Source organism: Brachyistius frenatus, unplaced genomic scaffold, assembly GCF_029030835.1.
Source record: "Brachyistius frenatus isolate BFR_SWC_R1_liver_20210118 unplaced genomic scaffold, ASM2903083v1 Contig_27, whole genome shotgun sequence".
Lineage (NCBI taxonomy): Eukaryota > Metazoa > Chordata > Actinopteri > Embiotocidae > Brachyistius > Brachyistius frenatus.
The window spans coordinates 3,597,669-3,625,569 of NW_027210626.1; the positions used below are offsets into that span (position 1 = coordinate 3,597,669).

The window sequence follows — 27,901 nt, forward strand, 5'->3', positions numbered from 1 at the left end:
TGTGTTAGTCCTGTGGTGATTGGGTCCGTCCACACGGTGGAAGGGTTCAGGGCGTCAGGCGCTTCGGGTCACGTGGGAACATGGAGGTCTGACGCACGTTGTGGAGACCCAGGTACAGCATGCAGACTCTCTCCAGGCCTTTGAAGGACGGCAGATCAGTCACTCAAAAGATCTTCTTTATATTTAGTCATTCTAATAAATACTTTTTAATAAAAGAAAATGCTTGTTATTGGTAATTCTTACCGATGCCTCCGCCACCGTGTGGGGGAGCTCCGTAGCGGAAGGAGTCAATGTAGGACTTGATCTTCTCCAGATCTACATCATCAGAAAAGTAGGTGTAAAGTTGTGAAAAACTTTGTAAGCATGTTGTTAGCACCACAGGGCACAAATAGAGAGAGATGAATCCCTCGCAGTTCACTTGATGCCCCTTTAACTGCACCGTCTGTAAATTCCTACTTACCGATCTGATGATGGACGGCCCTGTCAGTCAGCAGCTGAGCGTCGTGGATTCTCTGAGCTCCAGACAGGATCTCCTCTCCCCTCATGAACATGTCATAAGAGTTGGAGCATTTCTGGACAAAAAACCCAAAAAGAAACAAGCTGAAGAACTCAGGTTTATCCTCACATCTGTAAAAAAAAATAATAAAAAAAAAAAAAGACTTGGAAGGACTGCGAGTTGGCAGCGCTGCAGTCTGGATCGACACAGGACCACACTGGTACGAAACTTGAGACGATAAATGAAAGAAAGAAATAAAAGAGCAGAAAAGGCAAAAATATTCAACACTCGAGCTGAAACTCGTCTACATAAACTGGCCAAAAAACACGTGTTAGGAGCCAAAACATCAATATAACAATATATTCAACACAGATTTCACAAAGACACTGAGCATATAGTAATTAAAGAGCATGTTTGATATTGAAGTGGCACTTCTGGTACACAGCTTGCAGCTTTCTCAGGACAAATTAAATTCTTCATGACTCCACTACAGGGAATATTCTTGCCACGATCTTGCCAGGTTTTACAAAACTAATCTGTAAAAGTTTATATTACTTGTTAAATGTGTTACTAAACAGTTTTATCTAATAAGTGTATTGTGTTGCGTTGCGTTGCGTTGCGTTGTGTGCAAGAGACTTACAGGGTTGTTTGGATCAGGCATGGTGTAAAAGGGCCTCACAGCCAGCGGGTATTTATCCAGCACATAGAAGTCAGTATCATACTGAGGAAAATTTTAAAAAATAAAGCAGAGGGTTAATACAGACAGTCACCAGCTGCATGAAGATGGAGGAAGAAACGGGTGTCTCTCTTCTTCTTATTTTGGGATTGAATAATAAACTACTTGAGATGATGGTTTCTCTGTTCAGCATTATGACTGCAGCTCAGGTTAAATGATGATGATGATGTTTCTGTCACTTATGAAAGACTTCAAATTTAAATCTTTGCCAACATGCACCATTTTCTACAGTCCCTGTCTGATCAAACATTGTTTATACTCTTACAGTGTGATATTAAATGACTGACACACATTCGAACTTACCTTTTCCTTAACTAGACGGCCAAGCAGCTTTTCATTGGGCGTGCTACGGGACAACAACAAACAAAATAAGGCATTTAAATACTGATAACTGAATATCAGAACGTTATTTCATTCACTGCTGCTGTTTTAGACTAACATCTTGTTCTCTGGATGTGGCGGCTGCGCTTTAAATAGTTAAACAGAAGAGCTTTGATCACATGAATTCCTTAAATGCTGAGTTATTGATGTGATATTCTCACATCTTCTCTTCAAAACTCGTGTTCAAATTTACTTCTGCTTTTATCGAGTAGAAATCATCTGACGAGACGAGCAAGATGTGGGGCGCGGGGTGTGTGAGGCAGTCTGACCTGAGGTCTTCCTCGTCACCCATCTCCACCCCAGCCTGGTGCAGCATGGCCAAGGCCTCGGTGTACTCCAGCCTCAGCGTGGGCTCCAGGAATTTGAAAGGCTCACTCGGAAACTGCTTGTTCACCGTCTGAATCTCCGTCTGGAAGCTGGCACACGCGCGCGCGCGCGCACGCACGCACACACACACACACACACACACACACACACACACACACACACACACACACACACACACACACACACACAGTCGTTATTATTTTGCGAGGACATTACATTGACTTGTATTCATTTCCCTGCAGGCTTACCAAAAACCATACTTACCAAATTTTTACCAAACCATAAACTAAGTTTTCACCTTAAAATTGAGTAATTTCTGTTATGAGGACTTCCCCACAACATGAGTAATACAAGTACACTAACATACGCGCACGCACGCACGTGCGCACACACACATACACACACACACACACACACACTACTGCCTCCTAATCAAGGTCTCTAAATTTCTACCCATACACAGACCAGTGCCAGACAAAGTTAGTTGTTCACCTAATTGCGGTTACAGCCCAGGTTGAATATTAAAGGGCTTAGAATTTTGTACAATATAAAAATAATTTCCCCCTAAAAGTAGTCATTTGTTCTTTTTACTGGCTGGACTAGCCCGAAGCGTCTCTACTCTTTTCACTGGCCAAAAGCTGCTGATAATATCTGGTGCTATTTTTTTGTCTTACCTTCCAATCTGGTACTAAAAGATGATGTGAAAACACTGCAGACTCCAGGTTGGTCAGAGAGGATAGTCACAATCACTGCTCGACATGCGACACCCTGCACAAACCTGTCATTGCTGACTAGACAAGCTACCATCGAGGCAGATATGTATTTTTTTTTTTTTATTCACTGAACTACTCTCCTGTTTTTACAGCAATCTTTTGTTTTGCTGCCTTCAGCTTCTTCTGAAACAAACATTCTCTTCTTGCTGGGAGAGGGAGAATTAAAAACAGCTTTCCAAGTGTGTGTTGTGCTGCTTTAGTAATGATGCCTCGTCGAAGGCGTATTATCTGCAGTGAAAAATGAAATCGAGAAATGTATCCGATAACAAAAGCTTAGTAGAGCCAAGTTTGTTGTACCAGTCGTGGAAGAAGAGGAGGTTGAATCACAGTTAGAAACATTATTATAACAGAGAGAACTTACACCACTTCAAGTTTTCAAAAACACATTAGCAACATTTCTGTTGTCAAAGCAACAAGAAATGAGGAACAGAGCTTCAAAGAGGCCGAGTCATTCGTGCCTGAAGCGACGGAACATCCGTCAACAGCACAATCAAAATAATTCAATACGTCAAGAGGAACCGTCTGGAAAGTCAAGAGAACAAAAGTAACAGTTAAACTGCCCTGAGAAAGAGGAACAATGTAAAAGGGACAGTCAGCTGCACCTCGACATGACCTCATATGTTCCACTGATTCAACGGTGCTTCCCAAAGACATCAATTTAACTTTCACATGAAGAGGAAGGTACTTGTCAAATGTAAAGTCTCTTCTTGTTTACTGGAATACATTTTAAAAACACTGCCATACACAAATATGTGAAGCCATGTGCAGATTTCACACATGAAAACATCTTGACCTGATACTCCTCTTTAATTCAGTCATCTGCTGCTGACGCTCTTTACGCCTGCTGCACGGATTTACACCACCAGGAGGCACTAAAGCCACGTCACTCCATTTCCTTGTTGGCAGTTCACAAGAGTGAGTGGAAATTACTGACCTTCATCAGAACAGACAGCTGGCAGCTGGAGTCAACAATTTAAACTGCTTTACTTTCGACACAATCAGCTTGAGTTTTTGCAATCCACAAAATGTCTGCAGCAGAAACTGATCCTTTAAAAAAGCATTCTGTCCACGCGTTGAATATGAGGACAAAAACCTGAGCCTCACAGGTGTGTAATTTCTACCAATTTAACTCAACAAAAAGTTTGAGTATAACAAACAACCCAGTGATTCTGTCATGTCTAAACAAAAAATGTCAGCCTCTTAGTTTTGAGCGTATAAACCTTGATCTTACTTGTCTCTCAGGCCCTTGAAGATCTGCACCATGGTGTCAGTGATGGAGTCGATCACTTCGTGGTAATGGTAGCTGAAGGCCATCTCAATATCCAGACCCACAAACTCAGTCAGGTGACGGTGGGTGTTGGAGTCCTCCGCCCTGAAAACTGAAGCGGTGCAGATTCAAAATCAGTCTCAAGACAAGAAACGTTTCAACACATATCATGCTGAAACAGACATTTAATGCAGTGTCATGGTATGCTGAGTATTCTGGACTTGTACATGTGCACCGGACCATATTAGGCAGAGGTCCATGTCAAGGGTCATCAAATTTAAACTCTGGCTTCTGAATTATCCCAGAAAATCAAGTGTGTTCACCCGCAAATTAGTGTTTGTAAAGTTTTTAGAGATCAGGACGGCTAATGCTAATCGAATGCTAATGTTAGTGCAAAGAGTAACTGTAGGAACTTTCCTTTTATCTTTCATTTCATTGTATCCTTGATTGTGAAGCACTTTGTATTTATATTAATCTGAAGTTTGATGATGATTAAAATACCACTTCGGAGGTGAGTTAATGACATATGAGTTTTATTGGATGTACATAAGGATGGCTGCTCTGTCTCTGTCGGGGGGAACAAACTCCATATTGTGTAACTGATCTTTTGTTTTCTGCCTGTTGTTTTGGTTTAAACCTCCACAGACTGGTGAAAGAGTCTTTACACATACACGGAAAGGAGAAATTAAATGTGCGTGTTCATACGGGGTGAACTGTATGGAAATCAGGCATGTGCACATGCACACAATTTCCCAATGATTGAGACCCAGCCATGCATATAAATGGCTTTGTCCAGGTATGCCAGAGACAAAAGAGGATACATATGCAAATGTCTGCTTTGGTATGCACACAAAGTTTTATTCTGGAACCCACAAAACCTTATGACCCCTGCATACATTTCAGCAGACAGGCAAAAAAAAAAAAAAAAATCCAATGACATTTGCTCCTCATTGCAGAACACCTGCCTCGTGTTTTCATCTGTTCGTCCCCCCGCCGGACCTTTTTCGGATGATTTCATATCGTGGCCCGGTCGCCGCGGAAGCTAAATTTAAACACAGTTGTGCTTCTTGTCCACTGGGATTTTTGAGGAGAGTTGATCTCAGTTCTCCCTCCATGCTGAATCAGTGAGACTGTAACTAAGGCAACAGTGGTGAGCACATTTTTGCCTTAGAAGCAGTAATGACCCGAAACCCTTTGATTTCTCTGGTGGAGCTAAGAGGAAGCAAACAAAAAAAAACTCAGTCCAGTCGGTAGAATATTTCACACGCTTCCTTCTCACAGATGTTTTATTCCGTCTTTGGGGAGAATCCTGCGTCGACTAAAAATCATCTTGTAATCTACAAATAATAGCTGTGTATAGGACAAACACTGGATGTATACAAGCAGGGGAGGGCGGTGTTTGCTTAGCTAATCAGATGGTGGCACTGTTTGCTTATCTAAAGAGCTGCCGGCTCCCTCAAACTCGGTACTATAAAGTCTTTTACGAGTCCCGTTGTGTCACTAACACACTGAGCTCTGCAGCAGCTCCGACCACAGTGAAAGCAGCCGAGGGAGGTCTGTTAAAGTTTCACAATCTAACTGCATTTTGGAGCCATTTTAAAGCTGTCATTTCCGTTAATAGGGTCTGCGTTTTTCATTACACTCTCGCTGCTCATTTTGCTGTTTGCCATAAGGAGTTCGCCGGCGTAGGAGGCAGCAGATGGGACGCAGGTCTTACCTGGACCCACACAGAACACCTTGTCAAAGTCAGCACAGATGCACATCTGCTTGTAGAGCTGGGGGGACTGGGCCAAGTAGGCGCTGGTTTTGAAGTAAGACACCGTGAAGACATTTGCTCCACCTTCACTGGCAGCTGTGGACAAAGACAAGTTTTAGAAATTAGACTTTTACAGGCCCAAAGCACCAAATGACCATTAACTGAAGATGATCGAGTTTTTAAGTGAGGAAATTTCTCACTTCAAAACCTTTCCCACCTCATTTAATAATCTAATATATCACCTGTTCATTATTTATGTCAGTTGAAAGTCTGCCCTCATTTGACCAGCTTTCAGTACTTTTTCAGTTTTTAGGAGAATACTTCCATGAGAGCTTTAAGCCAATAGAAAACGGTACCAGAGACCTTTTTCGACTGCAACTTGTTGGATGCTGACAAAAGTCATCAAAATCAATTGAGCTGAAATCTTCATCGAACATAAACAACTATCTGGCATGTTTTTCAAAACAACCAAAAATAGGTCTGCATTATATAAAATAGGTCAGTTGCATAACAGATGCCTATTTGCCACACACACGTCACGAGACACTATCTGATATTCTCAGGGCGTCAGAAGTAGGGTGGGGATTCACATGCGCTGAACAAACTGTTCATTGCGGTTGCTATGGGTGGTGGTACGCAGGAAGATGCGGTTTTTGTTGATTCACAGGTGCCGCCAAAATAAAAGAGCGGCAGTTTTTGAATTTTCGAAGCGCTAGGCAGTCACGGTCATTGGCTCTTGAAGAAAAGAGGAAGTGAGAGTGCTGCAAGCTTCGCCACAGTTCAATTTCAAATCTTGAGAGGCGTGTGGAAAGACACGGGACTAAAGTGGAGTTCAAGACTACGCTGCTTTGTTGCGAGAATAAAAGATCATGTGTATCTGTTTTGGCTTACAGTGGCTGTAAATTGCTCTTTGATTTAAGTGCAACCATTTATCCATCAACAATATCTACCTTTGTGAGGTTTTTTTTTCTAAGCTTTAAAAGACGATTTTAGCTGAAGATTGTTTTTTACAAGCATGTAGATTCTCCTCTTACACCTGATGTTTGGAAAATAATGCCACGATGAGAGACACAATTGAAGGGCAATTGCTGTGTCTTCTGAATATTGCTGAGAAGATATCTGAATTTCGAGTTATTCTTTTTATTCCATCTTCCTTTCCTTCGGTAAAGTGATAAGAGGTCTTGTGGATGTTGTGTGGAAATGTGAAAGTAGAGGGGCTGATGTGAGAGTTGGTCGATGCATCAAACCCCCAGTGAGCTGGATTAAAATCCTTGTTGGTCAGAAACAATAAAATTCACTCTAATACCTTGTTGTCTTGTCGTTTGCTCGGGCATCGATATGCATGAGTCTGTTTTTGGTTTTAAAACTCTAAAACCGTTTGTGAGCTTCAACGGAACTTTTCCAACAACTGTCATCTAGAAGAGTAGAGGAAGTCGCCCCAACAACTGTCACACCATGACTCACAGGAGACCTGTGGGTGGTGATAGGGCAACAAGTGTGCCTCAACTGAAACAGCTTATCGAAAATGATTCAATGCCTGTTAATCTCAGTTTTCTCATGAGGGAATATGACGAGAGAAGATGTTTTCACCTGATATTATTTTAGGGGTCTGGATCTCCACAAAGCCCTTGTTGGTGAGGGTGTCTCTGAAGAGCTGGCACACTCCGGACTGCAGGCGAAAGATGGCCTGGCTCGTGGTCGTCTTCGGGAGGATACATGCACATAAAACAAAATAAGCACAAGCAGAGGGGCCATTACACACACCTGGCGTGATTCATTTGATTTATTACACAATTATAACAGCTGTACAAGGCTGCCAGTTTCTTCCCATGCACCTCCAGTCTGCATGAAGGGTGAAACATTTATTTTCTGGCAAGGGTAAGTAAGGCATGCATTCAAACCCAGCGAGAGCCTCAGGAACTTTAAACCCATCATTATGTAAATACTGAAACCAAGGCAGGGAGTATGACTGCTCAAAAAGAATCAGGAAATTACTGTAAAAGCCTAAGCCCCACAAAAAAACCCACCAAAAGTGCAACAGTTAGGCGACAGAGCGTCAAAGATGTAAGAGAACCGTCCCTAAATCCACTGACTCATCTGAAATGACCACAAGACTTCTCCAACTGAGCTTTACTGCCTTTCACCGACAGTTATTATACGTCATCATGAAGACAGAATAATAAGGAGCGCTCAGGTCTGCGTTAATTAAAAGGTTTCATTTCCCATCTCTCCCGTCTCTACTGCCTGTCCAGTCCTGAATAGGCTTTGTCTGACTAACACTTGGCAGAATGGGAAGGTGATAATGTCTAAATACTGGGAAGCTCATTAATCTGCAGACAATGCTTCAGGGCTGTCTCGATGAAACTTTCCCTTCACTTACAATCTGGATACTTAGCCAAAAAGAAAAAAGAAAAAAAAAGAAGAAGTAAAGAAAAATACAAATCTTTCCTGTTTGATAAAAAAAAAACCTTTTTCCGACCTCTTTAAAAAGCAGTGAAGCAGATAAACTAATCTACACCTATGAGTCATTTATGTCATGTGCTATGACACATGGGGCTTGCCCCCCCCCCCTCCCCCAGCCCTCCCACACACACACACACCAAACCTGGGAAAACCGACCTAAAACCAGTCCGTGCAAGACCGCACTCACAAATTAGAAAGCACTTCCTGTTTACAGCCTGCCTGCAGTGTACAGATGGGATGGTGGGTGGGTAGCTGTGAGTATCCTGAAACTGGCTGTTCTTTTGATGGTGTGGGGCCTCATGAAATATACCCGAGTTTGACATACCTCTCGGTGGCAAACAGGGCTGGTTTGAAACACTCCTGTGGTCCCAATCGACCACAGTTGGGTTTCAAAGCCCAAAATGAAGGTTTATATAGTTGCCAGGGCTAGGTCACGGGATCACTGTCATACTTATAGGCAGATCATATATGTGCTTTTCATAAAACGCATACACGTAAAACCACTGATTAGTGAAGCATAAAGCACAATACAAAACAACCCAGAAATTAATCCTTCTTCATGAGGATCATAATGTTCAGTTGTTATTTAATTTTGATTGCGAGGTGTTGATATATTTAATTGGTCATTTTGGAAGCTGTAATTTGTGGTGCCATTTTAACTGTGCTGAGTTTTATTGAAAGGGGTTCCTCACATTTCGTTCCCTCCAATTTTAACGAGTTGAGTTGACAAAAACATTAAGAAAACCTCTCGCTATAACCCAACACGGTTCAACAGCACCACAAACTACAGTTTTCAATATCACAACTAAATTAACACCTCCAAATCAAGTGAAATAATGACTAAGCATCATAACACTCATGAAGGAAGGATTTATACCGGGGCTATCGTAGTGTACTTTATGCTTTACCTGTCAGTGGCTTTACTGTTACGGCTGATCGGTGTACTTTCTTGCGTACTTTGTGTGTAGCTAGAGTACTGACTAGAGGGCAGATCTGTGTTTTCACGACCTAAACAAAAACCATGGTGTTACAGTTTTGTGTATGTTGACATCAGAGATCAGAGAAGACGGCAGAAGCGACATTGTAAACGGTTTATCAAGCGCTGTAAGTTTGACTCTCTGCCCTTCAACAGTGGTATGCTGAATTGTGTTTTGCGAAGGAGCACCGTCCATTTCTGAGGAATCGCTCTGCCAGCCCTCCCTACGAATACAGGACACTGGCGTTCGCTAGGAAACCCACGCATACACAGTTCTATGCACCATTGTTCAGCTGTGTACATGTCCTTTGGCTGTATACATGTCTGTTTATGTCCGTTTTTGTGACAGCAAGTTACAAACCGGAGTCAAATTTCCTTGTTTGTGTAAACCTGGCCGATAAACCCGACTCTGAAACAAGTGGGTATTTTAATCATCAGGTGGACAATGAGATCCTCTGACTCTGGAATTGTATATGGTGACATTTTCTTGTTGGTATCGAGCTTCTCTGTGTTTGTCTGATGAACTTCAAGTCATTAACACCACAGTGAAGGTAAAATTAGTTCCAGGCAAAACCTGATTAATCAATCAACAGAAAATGGATCAGCAACTTCTTTAGTAATTGATTGGTCTATGATGTCATTTTTTTCCTTATCAAAAACATTCTCTGATAACAGCCTATCAAAGGTTTTGTTGGTTTTCTTTGCTGTATGTAATCCTAAAGTGCACTGTTGCTATGAGAATTGCGATTTGTTTTGTACAATTCTGACCTTTTATAGACCAATTCAATAAATTATTAATCAAAAAATGCCCATTAGTTGCAGCCTAATACACTTAGCAGCACCAATGTTAGATGAACACCAACTAAGTGGTCATTATTACGGTCAAATTGCCTGTAAGTCCAGCTGTCTTTTGTAAACTACCTAAATGGAAGTAAACTTCACTGTGTTTTTGTGGGAAACAGCTCATGTTAAAGAATGGTCAAGTTACAGAGGGAGTTTCATTGGGACTAAATTATTATTGGGGGAGTTTTATAGTTCCCTTTCGGAGTGTCTGTCTTCTGCTGTGGGAACCGCTTTATAGCTTCACCGGGCTCTTAAGTGCAAAACTGATGACAGCCCCTCGTCCAGGAGCTCAAAGTGCACCGTGTTACAGAAACAGGTGTTGTTGTGAGGCTCGTGAGCTACGTGTCTCGGAGCAGCGGGTGCTGGTGCCTTCCTGCCAGCCGCATCATCCACGTGGGAGGCACACATCAAAACAATGAGACACTTTGTGGCTTGGCTTCTTTTGCTGCTCGCACGGGTTTCGCACATCTCCCACACTGCACAAGATTCACGGCATCAGCACACTAAATGACAGACTCTCTTTTACTTCGGAGGTGTAGAGGTTTGCTCTGTAATTTCAAGTACTTCACTTTCCTCCTCCAACTGTTGCAACTTTTCCTTTGAATTTGAAGCACCTTCAAATGCCCTGCATAAGATTGGGGTGCAAACGTTTCCTACAATACTGGATAAAATGTAAGAAACTAAGTGAGCAGCTGGTTTTGTGAAGAGTACCTTAAAGAAACATTACTTCAAATATCTGAAGGCAACAGCTTTTTTTTGTATTCCAAGATTTGTTATTTCGAGGCAAATGCAGACTTTGCCTTTGTGTTCATCTTGCTTTTCCACTTGGTTTATCTCAGCTCTGGTAGCAACTTACCCTGAGATCAATCACCCTGTTGTCCAGCTTGGTGTCCTGGTTCACCGTGGCTCTGCCTTCCTGAGGGAAAACAAAAAAAAAGATATGATCACATCACCAAAGACTCTCTGACTATTAAATACTGTTCAGATCCTCCTGTTCTTTGCACAGGCGTGTTTGTAGGTGGTCAGTGGTGTGTAAATAATTTTAATGATTTTTCCAACCTCACGAGGGAAGAGAATATAAAGTAAAATTCATTAGTTGCAATATTCGGCATTAAAAGGCAACTGGCAGCTCAAAAAACAAGGCAATTAGGCTGCAAAAGTGCACCTTATCTTCACTAATGAAACAACAAACATGGAGTACTGCACAACTGCCGTGAGTAAACACCTACAACTAAAAGAAAAAACATTTACTTTGTCTCATGCAATTACTATTACGGGGTCAACTGCAATAAAAGACATCTGCAATGTGAGAAAACAGAGCAAGAACAGAAGAAGAAAAGGAAAAGAAAAAAAAAATGAAAAAATAAATATTTCATCACAGGAGGAACCACTGCTTCCAGGGTCATGGATGTCAGGCTTCCTCACGGGGCCCGCTGGGCTTTGAGCTAATAGCCTGTGTAGCCACATCCTGCTCCTAACAGCCCCACGCAGAGGGACAAAATGTTCGACGGGCTGACAGTTGGACAGACAGGGCTGTAGAGGCCAGTGTCTCCGGGGAAGGCAGGTGCTGCTACGAGTGTGAGTGACACCCTGAATCCCCACAGAAAACACCTGGGATGCTGCTGCAGCTGCACAGATTGTCTTACTGGATAAACATGAAGGGGCTCCCAGCTGTCTTCGGTATGATCCGAAGACCCAGATTTGAATTTGCTCACAACTAATATGGGAATATGTAATTTCATATGGGACGTGATGGATATATAGCTAATGAAAAACAATGGCAAACAATGGAGCTGTGTAAAGCAACGACACGGCAACAGTTAGTCCTGTTTCCCAAGTTTTCTGCGGTAGCTTTTTAAAGATCTATCCGACCGTATGTGAGCAACACAATTTACAAAACAGAAGTCAACAGAATCTTTCTTGAATTGAATAAACAATCACATCTGCACTGAAGTGAACTGCTGTTAGTGAGTGATTTAAACTCCTCAAAGTTTAACAACCATTAATAACCACCAAAAGTGCAGCTCGGAAAAAAAAGAATGGCTTTAAAAAAGCATTACGAGTCTCTCAAATGAATTAGCATCGATGCACGATTCCTTAATTGGAATTCAAACAACTCCCCAAACACGGGCTGCAGGCTCTTACAAACATTGTGATTAAAGCACCATTTGCATGGAGAGGGCTGAGTCAAACGAGGTGTTCAGGTTTAATTACCACATCCTCTACGCTGCCAAAAACACAAAACTCCATTCTTTTTCTTGAAAACAACTTCAGTCTGAAGAGCAAAGTTAGTTCGCAGTGTGGAGATATTTCCATTTTGTTTCTGATATGATGAATTCAGGACTGTTAATTATCTTGTTGCCTTTGCATAGTTGGATCAAACATATCCAAGCATGAGACTTAAGTCAATGGACTCAGTCCCTATTTCTTACATTGACAATCTCCACAGTGTTTCATAGTGGATCGTTATACAAACCTTAATTAACTATCTACTGCAATTTACATAACTACAATCACTTCCAACCACTGTGCGCTGCTTCATTGGGGGGGGGGGGGGTGAATAAGCCAATACGTCACAGCAGTAGGCAGAGAAGATAGACCTGGAGTGTCCCTATGTAGTGAGGAGTTTGGGTGAAAGATGCTGCTTGCCCCCCACCCCCCGATCCCCCCCACCCCACCCACCCATCCTCACCTCCTCGCCGTCTCCATCGGGCCTGACAGCATCCTCCAGCTGCAGAGGGAGACGAGGCTCTGCCTGGCTGATGACAAAAATCTGAGAGGGGAAAGAAACAGTAAGCAGTGAGCGTGTGACAACCCAACAATGTTTCCATTAGAGGTTCACACAATGAAAAATACATAGTTTCATCTGTTCACAGCTCATCTGTATGTGACAGAGTGACCACGTGTTAAATCTGTTGACTTCCTGTGCAGCTGCATGCTGTCGCGTACAGTCGTTATTGTTTATGTTGCAAGGTCATTTTTGTCAATCAAATGGACACGCCCCCCAAAACCATGGCTTTTTGAGGCCCAATATCTAATTAATGATGGGATTATTTTCCGATAGACCAACTAATAAGAGCGAGTGACTTTGGATAACCACACCATAAGAACTTCAGGAAAAAATGTATTGACTTTGTATTTCATGAGAGAGGCTGAATAGAAAACTATGGCGCAGCGGCTTTTTGGAGTATTATATGAATGTGCTTTTCTTCTGATTGGCTGACTTTTTTTGAGTGAACCCTGCCAGCATCAATCGCAGGTTTTCTTTAATCTTTTAGCTGCTGAAGGTGGACATATAAAATGAGTTGAGTTTGTGACATCACAAACTTAGAGACCGGCTTGTCGTTTTGACGCTTTCAGAGCATTTATGTGTATAGTTCTTCAAGCTGCTCTATGAACAAAAAAGACATTGAAATCGAAATGTATGGAAAAGCAGGACTATTATACGGTCGGATTCAGCATAAATACATGTAAAGTTTTGGAGCACTAAATGGTCATGTACTGTGTTGAGAGTTGAGAGCATTTCTTTCAGGACGTATACATACACTTGCATTGAAAGCGATGTTTTATCAGCTCTGTGTACATATGTGTGTCTTAAGACGTGTCTGTGTGTGTGTTTGAGGACTGGGGTGAAAGAACGCTCACCCTCTCGATGTGGAGCTCCACGTCCTGCTGGGAACAGCTCTCGATCTTCTGCTCCACTTTCCTAACCGACGCCTCCACGTCAACAATGCTCTCCTTGGTGATGCTGGTGGAGACATTTGAGAGGGCGTAAACAGTATAAACAACGCATAGCACTTAAAAGAAGAAGAAAAAAAAAACACAAAAAAAACCTCAAGGACAACTGCAGGAAAAACACTTTTCTGTTAAACTATGAGCGATATTTGCTGACAAACTTTTACATTTTTCATGATGTAATGTACAGACAGGGCTGACTGAGGGATCAGGGCTAGGGTCTTTTTTTTCTTTTCTTTTTTTTTTATCATCCTGAAAAACACAACTGCTGTTTGGCTCAAATTAATATTTAAAAAAAATGCACACACATCTTGATTTTAGACCAATAGCTGTCTGCTATGGATTGGATCCACAATTTTAACTCTTAAAACAGATTCTCAAACCTCCAAAAGGATTCCTATAACCACATTATTTCTTCAGTTTTTACTTTCAGAAAAATCTCATCTGGTGCCGTCAAACTGTCATTTTATAAGTATATAGGTCCTATTTGACCCTAACGATTGAGCAATTAAACCAGTACAAGCTAATTTCAATGGCAGGTAAGAGGATAAATTATAGTAATATGCGCTCCCAAATTTCAGATTGCCTTTTTAACTTTAGATCAGACATGAAATATAAAACATGAGGCGTAAACAGAGGCAGTCGGGCTCAGGAGGGAATTGTTGCTTTTGAGAAAACTTGCATCACGCTGCAGATCTCTGAAGTACCCAACTCAACAAAAACAAAAAAAACTGTTTAATATTGAGAGCGGGGGCAAGAATTTCCTCATTAGACATTCAAGCCAAAATAAACTACAACACATTAAGGGGAACACGTTTTTTGGGGGGGTTTTTTGTCACCGGGTTTTCAAAACAATGCACCATCTTCCTACACAGGCTCCGCGATGAAACCCAGCATATCGTCTGAGATATGAGGAACATCTCCCACTGTCAAACAGCGCAATGCCAGATGGGAAACCTGCTGTAATCCCTCACTCCTCCTCATTAAAAAGTAGTAATGAGGGACTGAACACTGGGGTACTGCCGTCCCTTCAGCCCCACGACAGCTGCCACCACAGTCCTTCCCTGCTAGTAGGAGATTAGTTGGATAAATAAATCCCCACATTAATAACCTCCGCTGCAGGGCCCGCTGGCTGGTGACGACATATTGAGCACACACCGAGGGAAACAGACTGATTAATTCAAGACTGAGATTTGACAATATCACATGGAGATACGAGTCAGAAAGGAAAAAGGAAGATCGAAGGCTTTCGCACTGAATCAGCAACCCAGGGAAAAACAAGATGGTCAGTTAGAATTACGAGAATTACTCTTTAGGCATTACGCTTCCGATTTATTGGGAATATGTTAACGTAAAAGTGTTTTTGAGAGCCCATGTTCTACATTTTTAACATCAATAGCATTAAATAACATGTAAAGGATGTTTTGTCACCCATCCTGTCACTTTTGAGGTCTACAAACATGAATTACAAGGAACAGAACAATCCACAAAAACGAGTCTAAACCACCCTCAGAACCTGAAATCATAAACTCACACCATGCGGCAAGGCTTCTGACCGGTTGTTCCCTCAAGAGAAAAAACAAAAAGGTCCCGAACAAAAGGCTAGTTTGTAGAACAAAATGGAAGAAACCTGTCTCATCCAGGACACCTGCCGCAGTTTGATGCTGTGCAAGATCAGCATGAACTGTTCTACAAGATCTGACATACCATTCATTACTTTTATTATGAAAGGGTAATATTATGAAGCAACTAAAAGGGTCTGTTCGCTCATGTAAAAGTTTGTTCAGTGGTAGAGCAGAATCCGATATCTCAGTGATGGGCGACTAAAATGTGGGCAAACTAACCCAATATGATTTGTATGGCTACATGCCACGAGAAAATAAGTAAAACAGTAGCGTTTTAAATCGGCTTTTTAAGCTACATGCTGTGATTATTTCCGAGGTACCAGAGACTCTGATTCCTCTGAGACAGCGAGTTTGAAGAGGTCACAGTTCTCTTCTGCTTTACATTCAGCCCTTCTGAGGCACTTGAGCAGAGTAAAGGTTGCACAGGATCACGGAACGATCACATAATTAAAGCGTGTGAGTGAGACGGGATGACTTGGACATACAATACACGGAAAGCAGACTTCCCTTACAATCTCTGCCCACGGCATGATTACAAGAGGATTTTCTTGTAATCCAGGGTCTCACTCAGCTTGTCAATCATCGCACCAAAGTGTGTGAAACTATATGTGTTCCAGAAAGCCACAAGAACTGACAGTCCCACCTGTTTCTAAAGATAAATATTAAAAAGCACAAAATATTTTGATGGCAGTGCCCTCTTGTTGAGCCGCGACTGCAACACTACTTCACTATTTTTAGGTGTTGCTGAGACACCATTGTCTTGGCAACTGTGTCATCACTTTCACTTGTTGTTATGAGGTTAAATGATGCAATCGATTCTAACGGCCTCAACCAAATATTGCAGAACCAGATTGAAGAACCGTTACACATTAAAGAAATCATTGGTTACAAAAATACATTTGTCATACATCTTGTGAAATATAGAAAACTTTTTCAACAGTGACCTACATCTCCAAACTGCCGGCCACTTCTGACCCGTGCTCAGCGGCATTTTGAAGCTACAGAGCTGAATCTCAACGACAGCGGGGAGCAGGTCAGCTGAGCGACTACCAAGAGGAACTGTGGCCCGGTCAGGGGCTCGTGACACTCGTTGCAAAGTGGGGTCAGTGTGTTCAAGCAGCTGAGGTCAAGACTCGGCTCTGAGTAGCAGTGAACTCGCCCTCATTACAAAAAACTTTGTTGTGTTAAGTTTCCTGGAAGCACCCACATACGGCAGCAACCTGCCAACGAGGCTCCGAGGGTTTCCTTTATGAAACATGAATATAATGAGTGCGTGTAAAATGGTAATTTATGCACATGTAGGTAATCGGTAAACATTTAGCACCTCTCACTTGTTTACATATGACTCAAGCAGGCGTGTACATTAAAACCCTTGTTCATTAGTTCTTACATGAAGCATTCTGTTTCCCAATAAATCTGAACGGATAACAAGTAACAAAGGAAATCAATATTCAGTTTGCTGTTTATTGTATATTCTCTCTGATATAATGCTCGTGCTGATATTGACAGACTGTTTAGCTGCTCAGTCCAAAATGATCAGGAGAAGAGAGACACTGTAGCGAGAGTCCACCAGACACAATGCGGCGCGTTAAGAAGGGTCCTCTCTCTGCCAAATACACTTCTAGTCAAGTTTTGAAGAAACTGCTACAAGCTGCACGGAGGAGCTGGGCAGGAAGTCAGGTACATGAACATGAATTTTCACAATAAAAATAGCTTGTAGACTTCACAGCTTTAAATCCAATCAATGCATGTAAACTTTTAATATGATTCTCGAGAACAATTAAATAGCACATATGCAGCGTGTGTGAGCCTGTAAGGCCGCCACACTTCTACTAGTGTAGTAATAGTAATTGTAGTATTTAAACAGCAATCATTTCTGCAATCTCTCCATTGCTTCAGTTCAGTCTTATCCAGTGTTATAACTGCCATGTTGGTCTGGCAGATTAGTTGTGGGTGTTCCCCTGCACCTACTTTAGCAATATCTAAGGTGATGCCATTCAAATAATACAAGATGCAGGTGTTCCCCTGAAATTCATCTAACACTGGCCCAGTGCAATGAATGTGTGTTTAAATAGATTACATGAGTTGCATCGGAAATGTTTTTCTATGTAATTTGAAGTCCCAATATCAGAGTTATTTTACAAATGCTGCAAACAAGCCCCCTTCTTGAACCTCTAATGTCCGCGTAAAGCAGCGTTATTTTCGGGCCTACCTCCCTTATTTAGTTTGATAAAGCGTATATCCGTTAATAGTGCAACGACCAGTAATGGGCTGCAACTTGGCTGCTAACATGACTAATGGTGCTTGGCTCCTGAGTATGTCTTCCTCCTCTGATCCGAGTGGCTGTATCTGCCATCTCGACAGGAACTGCTCCATTAAAACACTGCTGTATTCCGCCCTGCTAAAAGGCAGCTTTTGCTGTCAAGTGAAAAATGATTGATTTCCCCACCTCGTTCAGAATGTGTGAAAATGGATCAGTGGACGATTAGGGCCCGGGCTTTTCCCACCATTGTTTTTTGCCCTCTCAGACAGGAAGAGCAGTCTCGGTACTCACTTTGCAGCAAACTTGACCATCTGCTTGCTGGCACGATCTCCCACTGCGACCAGTGCCTGCACATTGAACTGCTGCTGACGCAAGACCAAGAAGCATTGCTTCCCTGCAAGCAAAAACAACAACAAAAGACAGTGTCGGGATGTTAAGATGCAAAGTGAACAGGCTTGTCACAAAAAACAACAAAAAAAGCACTCTGTCTGAAGTACGTGTGCTCAGTTGAAGATGGTTTGAGAGACTCAAGAAGGTATGCCCCAGCTGTGAGAAGCAGGTAAAGTGTCAAATATTTGTAAACAAAGGCTCGTCCTTGAAGAGCACTTTGTGGGGAAAGGATGATTGCTACCTTCCCATCAAACATACACACACACACACACACACACACACACACACACACACACACACACACACACACACACACACACACACACACACACACACACACACCTAGGAGGAGTGTAAACAACTTAGCCAACAAAAACTCAGTGCAGTAGATAGCCAGGCCACCCAGGTACTTTGATGTGTGCTGCCTGTGAGAAGAGGGCGGGTGGTGGGGATAACGGCAACAGAAAAATCCCACCAACAGATGCACCTCATCCCACACCAAATCAGGATGTTGTTCTGCTCACACGGACATCCTACAGCCAGTGTAGAGAATGAAGACACGAGTGGAGAGGAAGTGACTCTTGACTCTGGAAGTTATCTTGAGAGGAAATGGCTAAAAGACCACCACCACCATCATCATCATTATCATTATCATGATCGAGTATATTTGTAATCACAGTTTTAGCACCACAAAAATAAAAGACAGAGGTGTAATAAGCAGGTAAAGCTCATTGTATTCAAATAGAGCTGCTCCATGACTGCCAGTAGCTGGAACCCAGGACAGGTTATCTGATATTGCTGTTGGCAGTGACATGCTCTTCTGACATTGGTATTAAAAACACCCTCAGGTTGTCAAAGTGCTAAACATGGGAAGAATGAAAAAAAAAAAAAAAAAAAAAAAAAAAACCTGCTATGTGCGCCACATGATGACAACTTAATTTTAAGAGTCAGACTAAGCAGATCTTATGCTACTGCTGGCAGAGCGCTATGAGAAATTATAGATTTTGACGCTGTAGTTGACAATGAAAACAACAGAAGCCGGTAGCTTCTTTGTAGGTTCACTAACCTAAACAGGAAAAATATCTAAAAGAGAAGTCATATCAAAGGCCTGTTTTGTGTGAATTTTCCCAATAACAGCAGCCCGTTTTTTTGTTTTTAGTTGCGGGCCTTTAGTGACAAACCTCAGCAGAGTGATGTCAGCCATTTAGGTCATCTGCAATCTAATAACAGCAACTCCAAGCCAGCTGGTTTTGATGTTTGATGTTGAAGAGAAAGGAGTGGAGACCTGTCCCTGGGGCAGATGTTTGAGGCCTTTCTGTTGAGTGCACTGCAGATTAGCACATCCAATCTTGGCTGGTTGTATCTCTCACACAAAAGAAAGTCACTCTAAGCCAAAAAAAAAAAAAAGTGAACAAAGAGGGGGGCGGGGGAGGAGTGTCTCACCTTTGGCTCGGCTGGTGTGAACTCGGGCACGCAGCCAGATCTGCTGGTCAGCTCTCTCAGGAGTAAGATCTTGGATCCTCACCAATGCCCTGTCTGGCTCGCACAGACACACACACAGACACAGGCAAATATTTTATTACTTCAAAAGGAATTTTCCTTTATTTCCATTTCCCCATCTCGGTGCAAGGAATCTCACACCCCTCCTTATCTTCCTTATCTCCTAAAGGCAGAAAGAAAGGTGAACAAGCATGCATGTGCATGTGCAGAAGTACGCACAATAAAATGCTCAGATTACAGGCATGCGTAATAAATAAGACACACTAGGAGGCCTGCTGAAAGCTGTCTCGCTCACCTATTCTCTCTGGGCTTTATGACAAATTGACTCCAGTTTCACCTCTATCACTCAGAGGCATGCTCGTGCCTTATTATCATCAGGCAGAAAAGGCAGACACTGAGGCTACACCTGAGAAAAACAGAGCCGCCCTTTTGGCTGAGAACTCTGCGTCAACCCACATGAAAAGCCCTAAACTTACCCCCCTCTCCCCAATCCCTGTCCCCACAGCTGAGCTTGGCATGCAGGTGAGGGAGGCCCCACTTTGTTTGCTGCCACTGAAGCTGAAAGAGCATCCAGACAGATGGACGACATCGGCAGGTCCGCCTGCTGCCTCAGTCTTCTGGGAGTCATCAAACACTATTAGTTGCAGCAACAATCACACAAACACTGCCGAAGGCGTGACGGCGGGTGACACCAACGGCATTTTTATGATGTTAATCACTTCTGATCGCTTTGCATCAGTACGTCTGACAGCCAGATGACGGTCATCTGAGAGGTTCTAGATTGGGCTGTGTATCATTAAAAAAAATTAAAAAAAAAAAAAAAAAAAATTTCAATACAAGTAGAGGCACCAATACTTTGACTTTGATACCCGTTACTGAATGATTCATTGTTCAGTGCAAGTTTTTATTAAATCCATTTTAATCAAATAAAAATTACAGTACAAATTGTTACGTTTTCATGCAGTTTAGAGGGGGAGAGTGTAGAGCGGGTTCTTTTCTGCAGCTACAATTTGCAGACGTACCATAAATGCCTCGCATGCTATCACGTATGCTCACAACTATGAATTAAGGTGTTCTTATTTACGATTTGCCCGAAGGTGAAACTGAGTGATTTTATCTATGTACACCTCCCAAGTAGAGCTCATGTATGCTAAACGCTGGTTTGGCTCACTAATGCCGATGAGATTTACTCCGGCGTAAAGTTATGAATATTAAAACGACAATGTTTTGGTGTGAATGCATCCTATAGCAATTGTAATTTGGTACAGAATGACAAAACATTTTTTAATACTAGATGGTATTAAAGCAACAAGTATCAAAGTGCAGTATGCAACCCTAGTTATGTACCAAAACATGCTGCACAGTCAAATATGACATTTAACTTTTGTACAAATGTATTCATGCTCAACACGTGTTTCCCAACAAGTGCATGACTGGTGTGTGGTTATTACTTGCCTGCAATGTCTTGGTGCAATGCAACAAAAAGGTTGTGTGCAATTCACTCACCAGCGATGACCTTAAACAGCCTTTGTTACACCACTAATCTTTTTCTTAAAATTTCCCAAATTTTAAATGAATACCTTAACAAATCCATTTCTAAATGAACTACCACCAAGAAACAACCAGATAAAAATTAAAAAAAAGACAAAGTGATTTGTGACTCCATGTTTTTTTTGGAGGTGGGATACTTCCACTTCTTGTTAGATGATTGACAGGAGACTGAATATAATGCAGCACACAGATAAGAAAAAAACATGTCACTTGAAATATTAGAACCCTTTTGATCAAATCAAAGTATTTGTGTTGACTGCAGGCACGGTATCGTCTTACTCCGTTAATCTGTTTTTCACACTTTATGACAAGGAATAAATTAATTTTTATGAAAAGCGCTTTCTTTCTATCGCCATGTCAACATCGTGCAAAAAGGGAGCAACTAGGAGGCACATAATGAAATATACTTGTTTGATTGTCATCAGTCTATTGTGGGCAAAATGACACTTCTTACCAACCATTTTCACATTTTCTGGAAAACCCAAATAGATGAGGAAAAATGGCCAATTTCAATGTGTATATTAATATATAAAGACAGGTTTATCCCTTCACAATTTCTTTCAATTCCAATCTTTTTTTATAGGAGAAAAAAAACACATAAAATCAGTTTCCATTGCCCTTCTTTTATTTTGTCAGCTATTAGTGAGCGTTTGGGTGGTCTGATGAGTTGGAAGAAGGAAGCAGCCTCCATACTCACCCAGTTTTTGTTGGGACTGGACCATAGCCGGCACGCCATATCGGTCCTTGGCAAAGTCCTTAAAGAATAAAAGCACAACATTTTAGCAGTTGAGATCATTTCCTTGAACCGTTAAATAAAACATCACACTTCTTTTAGCATATGCACATCGACTTTATTGTTCTCAGAGACAGTTCTGCCTTTTTGATTTCATAAGCGTCGTCTGTCTGTCTGTCTGTCTGTTTGTCTGTCTCCAACATCAGAAAGATAACAGACAGCCAGAACAGATAATGGGGCTTATCATGAGAAAACTGAGGAGCAGAACACGGAAACACGTGCTTAAATGTGCAGGTATTTGCATACAAATTGTTGCAAAGGTGTGAAAGCGGAGGGAAAATCAAAGTCAGACAGGAAGTCAAAAGTGTTAAGAGGACGAGTGCTGTGTTCTCCTGGGGACACTTACATCTTCCTCCGCGCTTTGTTGTTCTGCAGTCTGCAACACAAAGAAGCGACAGAGATTTAAAGAGCGTTGCCAACAGCCAGGAAATAACAACAAGAGGGCTATCTATTACGTTCAAAAATGTTCACAAAAAACATTCCACTTCAAATGGAGCAACTTAAAACGTTTTGCAACAACAGTCATGCAAATGTTTTTTCATCTTGTGCTATCAGGGATTTGAATAAAATTAATAAATCATAGCTCAGTCCAAGAGCTTCAGATCCCGCAGCTCTTCCGCACATTGCTCTAACACATCATAGACAATGAGTAATGACAGCAGAAGACATTCCCTTGTAATAGAAACAGCATAAGTGGACAGATATTCTTTATCTCTGCGCTGACTTCGAGGGAAATGACTCCCAGAGTGCGATGAGATCGAGTCTGGGCAAAGTTACAGTTCCATTTTCTATGCAAATTGATATTGGTGTATGAAAATGGCTGGTGGCGGCGAAGTGAATTGGAATCACCCATCCCTGATATGATAATCCCGTCACATGATGGATGATATTGCAGCTTATGATCAAGTGAATATAGACCTGCTGTGGCCACGAAGCAAACCGAGCCACATCGGTCCCGTAGAAGTGACAAGTGTAAGCAGAAAAAGAGCACAGCAGAAAATAACACCGCGAACACTCGCTCAATAAACCTTCAACTCAGCTTTCAGGTCTTCCCTGAGGCAACGCTCAGGATGCCACACTGATATAAGCAGCAATAGCCGGTGGGTTAAACAGTGACAGCACCTGCTTCTTCGGGGGAAACATGCTGACTGGAGGAATTCAGCTGGATGACAAGATTCTTTGCAGCTTTCAGCCATTAAAGCCACCTGAGTCATGACACAGTGAAGCAGGGTGCCAAACTCGATGACACATTTTCTAAGGATTTCCTTTGAAGGAATCCCAAAGGAAAAATGGAGAGACGCACCTGACAGTATTCGGTGAGTTGGAAAAACTATCAGGCGAAATTCTACCAAACCACATTTTTAATACTTATGTTCAGACTGTCAGCCCAAATCCAATTTTTGTCATATCCAGATTAAATCCACATTGATTTTTGAAAGTCTGAACAAAAAAACAACAAAAAAACCACATTAAATGCAATTTTTGCAATCTGGATCCAAACCACATCTGGAGTTGGTTTGAAATGTGATTCCGATCAAATTTCTACAGATGCTGATTTCTTGCGCCACATGATGACAACTTAATTTGGAGAGTCAGACTAAGCAGATCTTATGCTACTGCTAGCAGAGCGCTACGAGAAATTATAGATTTTGACGCTGTAGTTGACAACGAAAACAACAGAAGCCGGTAGCTTCTTTATAGGAAAGCCTTGCCAGTAGGGTAGCTTCACGTACGTGGTTACCACAGTAACCCATGCAGATAGGTGCTGTCTGGACACACCAAATTAGTTCACTTGCAAATAACAGTGCGGACACTCTGTCCTAAAGATCTAATTTGAGAAACAGATTTGAGTCTGAACGAACCCAAAATTACAACTGTTACTCATCACTTTCAGCATGGGGTCCAGAAAAACATGACATTTGAATGTTAAAGCAGTGGCAGACTGTTGAAACAGGATGTGTTGACGAATTGGTACCCCGAGTATGGGAATTAGTATTGATATTTGGAGAAATTGCAGCCCAAAAGTTTATAAAAGTTCATGAATGTCCAAACCAAATAGAATCTATGGCAATAAAATACCCAAATCTGCAGTGCTGTCACATAAATGAGGCTTGTGAGACACAAAGAAATGTGGTACCTTCATTAGTTACTGTGGAACTACACAACTCTGCTGGTAGTGAAGTCTGTCAGGTATGATGTGGGCCATTGGGGATTTGGGGAAGAAAATGTAACATTAAAAATAAAATAAAATGAACAAATAACAGTATGAGGACCAAAATATTGTGAATATAGTGAGTAAAAGTGATCAGGATGTCTTGGTCTTTCTCTTTATGGTCTAATAGACCTCTCCACATGACTGTCCTGAGTGCAGAGCCGTTGTAATCAGTGTGCCCTTTTACTGTGTTAAAATGGCTTTAACTGGAGGTTAAGGGGGAGCTATGCAGTCGGTGTGGAAGAAAATAGCACTTTGTTTGGGTGGACATAAACACAACTAAAATGACAGGAATACTTAAACAATAGACACCCTCTCCCCCCCGTCGGCTACCCGACCCTGCCGGACCCACAATGCCCAGCAGAACCGCACGTCACAACTTTACCAGCTGTAAAAAAAAAAAAAAAAAAAAAAAAAAAAAAAAAAGGGGGGGGGGGGGCGGATGTGAAACAACACAACAGAAAGAAAAAGAAAAAAAAGCACAACACTGACCAGCTTGGCCTGTTTCTCAGCCTTCTTCGCAGCTTTCTCCGCTTCCTTCTGCTGTTTCTTCAGGCCTTTCTTTGACTGAGCCTGCTGCTCCTCCTCCGTCACCCTGAAACAGGAAGAAACACACTACATAAACATTTAAGTCGACTTCCACCTACTATTTCTCCCTGCGTCCCACGAGGAAGTAGTTGACCGCATGGGAAAATTAATTCTGAGCCATCACCACCTCCAGCTTTTAAGTCGGCGCTCACTTTAATCCCATTGTTATTTCAAACAAACCAGCTGTAGCCCGAGTGAATGGAGGGACGGGAGTTTAGAGAGTCGCTAAAAGCAGAGATGTCAGAAACTAAGATTAGCTCGATAAACACTGGCTTTAAGAAGATGGTAGTCTCACCAACACTTTCTAGTCTGTTATAAAAAAAAATGAGAAGAATACAGATTATCCGATTATGATAACATTTAGTCTTATCTCAATTTAAAGTGTCTTTATTTGCTAAATAAAAAAAAGCCTCACTACACAAAACAACACAATGTCAGGGCTGATAAGCATCTGACATTTAGGACAGCAGTCAAATACAACACGACACTCTTATCTGGATGTAACAATTAGGTCACAATACAACACAGGAGACAGCAGAGATGACCATGAGCGCACTTAAGTTCCATTTTTGTTCTTGATTTTAAAAAGAAATTATATATTACAGGATTCTGCTTTCATATTTAGTTCATTAGATGTACTGCCTTTGAAACTGAGCGACTCATGCTGACGCATATCACTTCAACACCAGTGCAGTGTGTATAAATTACCGAGATAAGAATATAGTTTTGGTCAAAGACTAAAAAGCTGCAAAAGATGAATCAGCAATAAACCAGCAGATCATGGATGTATAAATAGTCTGACCTTTGCACTTATTAACTGTTATAAAAGTGTTTTAAAGGTTGCAAGTGAATGAATGGGTGCCGTTTGATTTTCCAGGTGTCTCGACCTGTAGGAAGCCTACGAGCGATGTGGAAGCAGCTCCTGTTTGGTCACAGGAAATAACAACGACCAGAGGCCGACTATGAATAGCAATAAAGCCTAAACAAGACACAAAAATCCCAACATATTATGACTTCCAAGGAAGGACTTCAGACCAAGCTTGTACTTCCCCTCTTGCCAAATTTAATACTGACACCACTGTTCAGAAAACCTGGAGCCAAATCATTTAGGATTTAGTTTGACTTCATGAGACCAAATCTAATTCTTAACTAAAATTAAAACAATATATTTCAAGTCCAAAACAACTAAATTGAATGGTTCTGATTCACTACTGTTGAAAAAGCTCACAATCTCTGCATGTACGGAATAAACCACCTGCGACAAAAGAGTGGCCTCCTGGTACATCGTGTCACAGCTCTGTTTTGAACCTGAATTACACCAAGACAGAAGATGAGGTGGATGAAATCCAGCTCGATTATTTACATTCAAACAACCAGTTGAATTAATTGAACTGGATCAACAATCTTTTTTTTGGACCTCCAGGACAGTGAGATCAGCCAGTGGTGCAAATAAAACATCTGCAGCCTGCTGCCAAAACCACTGAACAAACCAACTCAGTGGTTCTCCTTTCTTTAAACAGCTAATTTAATATGACGCAGACAAATAATTGTACGTTATATTGTTAAACATTATCAGCTGGTCGCACCTGTCAGTTAAACAGTCGCATGACATTCGTCATGATGACACATACCCAACAGGTGCATCCCAACCCAGGCCCTGTCACGACAGCTGTTACACTTTCACAGACGTAATTGTTATACTGTTAACATTTCTGATATCACATCATAAAAGGACAATAAACCGACCAGAATAGTTAAACATAAAACTAAATGTTATCAAGTTACTGTATGACGCACATCAATGCTAAGTACACAAAGTCACCAGCACAACTGTAAGTTCTCGTGTTCAATGCAACTGTACATTTTACACACGTAAAACAAACAATTCTTTTATTTATTTATTTTTAAAGCTGTTGTTTGCAGCGTTCCTGTTTTGTGCCATCTTTTGAATAGTTGCGTTCCTTCCTATTTGTAGACAAAACACTACACTTGTGTGCTCCACAGTTCACGTGCAGACAGGGCAGCAAGACACAAAATGGTAGTCACTTAATTTATTTTCCACAATAAGTTATGGTAAGTTTTTTTTTTTTGCCACACCAAACCATCCTTCCTGTCCAACTCCACTTTAAACTACGGACGTGGCTCCTGACTGGGCCGGTCGCAGTTATTACACAATCGCCCAATTGAAATCATTTGAGCTGATCTGTACAAAAACAACTAGATTAAACCAAAAGAAACATCATATCTCCATTACTATGCCCCCCCCCCCCTCCCGCCCCCCATTTGAATGATGTCATCTTGTTTGCGACCCCCTTCTTCTTCTGCTGTGGTTTAAAGGTACATAAGTTAGTCCCTCTATGGTACTTTGTTTACGTGGTTTATTGGCACCTGTCATTGTCAGTACTTTAGAAACAGGCTTTGTATATTTAAGTTGTTATTTATGTTATAGATGGTCTTCCCAATATTTGTTTACAAAGCCAACAGAAGCGTACTTTTTGTTTATACGTTTCAGTTTCCGATGCCTAGTGGATGGAGAGCCATTAAGTAATGGCTCTCCATCTTCATAAGGTGCATGTATATTACTGTTATAATTACGACTAGGCAGATACTTTTTGGAGACATAAAATGAAGCAGTAACATTTGCACATAAAGGTCGGGACGTTCAAACTCGTTCTGTAAAACAGACAGTTTCATAATATTGTTATATGTCGCAAAAAAAAATATGTGGCATGACATAACTAAAGATCAAAGAGTTCAAGTCGTCATCTGTGCAATCAGGCTGAACAACATCTGGCTTGACAAGCGTTTATTCCAGTGTCATTGCAAAGAACTTCTAATATCGACTTATCAATTGTAATTCGATGAAGCCACGTAAGTTCCAAAAAGCGTAATTTAGTTTTACAATGATTTGTATTCATCGTTTACGTTTTTTTTTATTCCCAGACGCAGAACTTCATGAAGTCTTTAGGTAAAGTTGTCAGATGATGCAATCCACTGCATGTTAAGGCACCGTTAGCCAGCTGCTATCCGTGTCAGCGCTGTCGCGCAGCAGTCAAACGCGCTCCGAGCTCGAAACGTTCACAGCTCTCTTACCCCTGGGCTTCTTCTTTCGTCATGTCTTGCTAATTCTTGGAAAGTTAGAAGAAAATAAGTCGCGACTGTGTGACAGGAAAGAAGCACCGCATCAGCTGTTCACAAGCATGGACGGGTACAGGAAGGAAGGACC

The 27,901-nt window shown here is 41.6% G+C and overlaps 1 protein-coding gene across 1 annotated transcript; it reads right to left on the minus strand.

Moving 5' to 3' along the window:
- On the minus strand, positions 1 to 27,901 carry dars1 (aspartyl-tRNA synthetase 1). The gene is made up of 18 exons (XM_069698647.1): positions 27,769 to 27,901; positions 24,580 to 24,682; positions 22,222 to 22,251; positions 21,780 to 21,837; positions 19,475 to 19,567; positions 17,933 to 18,035; positions 13,664 to 13,766; positions 12,711 to 12,791; positions 10,875 to 10,934; positions 7,327 to 7,438; positions 5,698 to 5,832; positions 3,945 to 4,092; positions 1,883 to 2,029; positions 1,536 to 1,578; positions 1,137 to 1,217; positions 461 to 572; positions 244 to 315; positions 1 to 138 (listed from the first exon to the last, which is right to left on the minus strand). The coding sequence occupies exons 1-18, from the start codon at positions 27,789 to 27,791 to the stop codon at positions 47 to 49; spliced, it is 1,596 nt and encodes a 531-aa protein (XP_069554748.1). The 5' UTR covers positions 27,792 to 27,901; the 3' UTR covers positions 1 to 46.

What these genes read in the sequence shown, in the direction of transcription:
- dars1 (XM_069698647.1), bottom strand. Translation starts at nt 27,791, where the DNA reads ATGACGAAAGAAGAAGCCCAGGG. An exon ending in GGTGTTCTGTGTGGGTCCAG is followed by an intron (nt 4,093 to 5,697) that starts GTAAGACCTGCG and finishes GCACCGCTTCAG; the next exon opens with TTTTCAGGGCGGAGGACTCC. An exon ending in GCCGTCTAGTTAAGGAAAAG is followed by an intron (nt 1,218 to 1,535) that starts GTAAGTTCGAAT and finishes AATTTTCCTCAG; the next exon opens with TATGATACTGACTTCTATGT.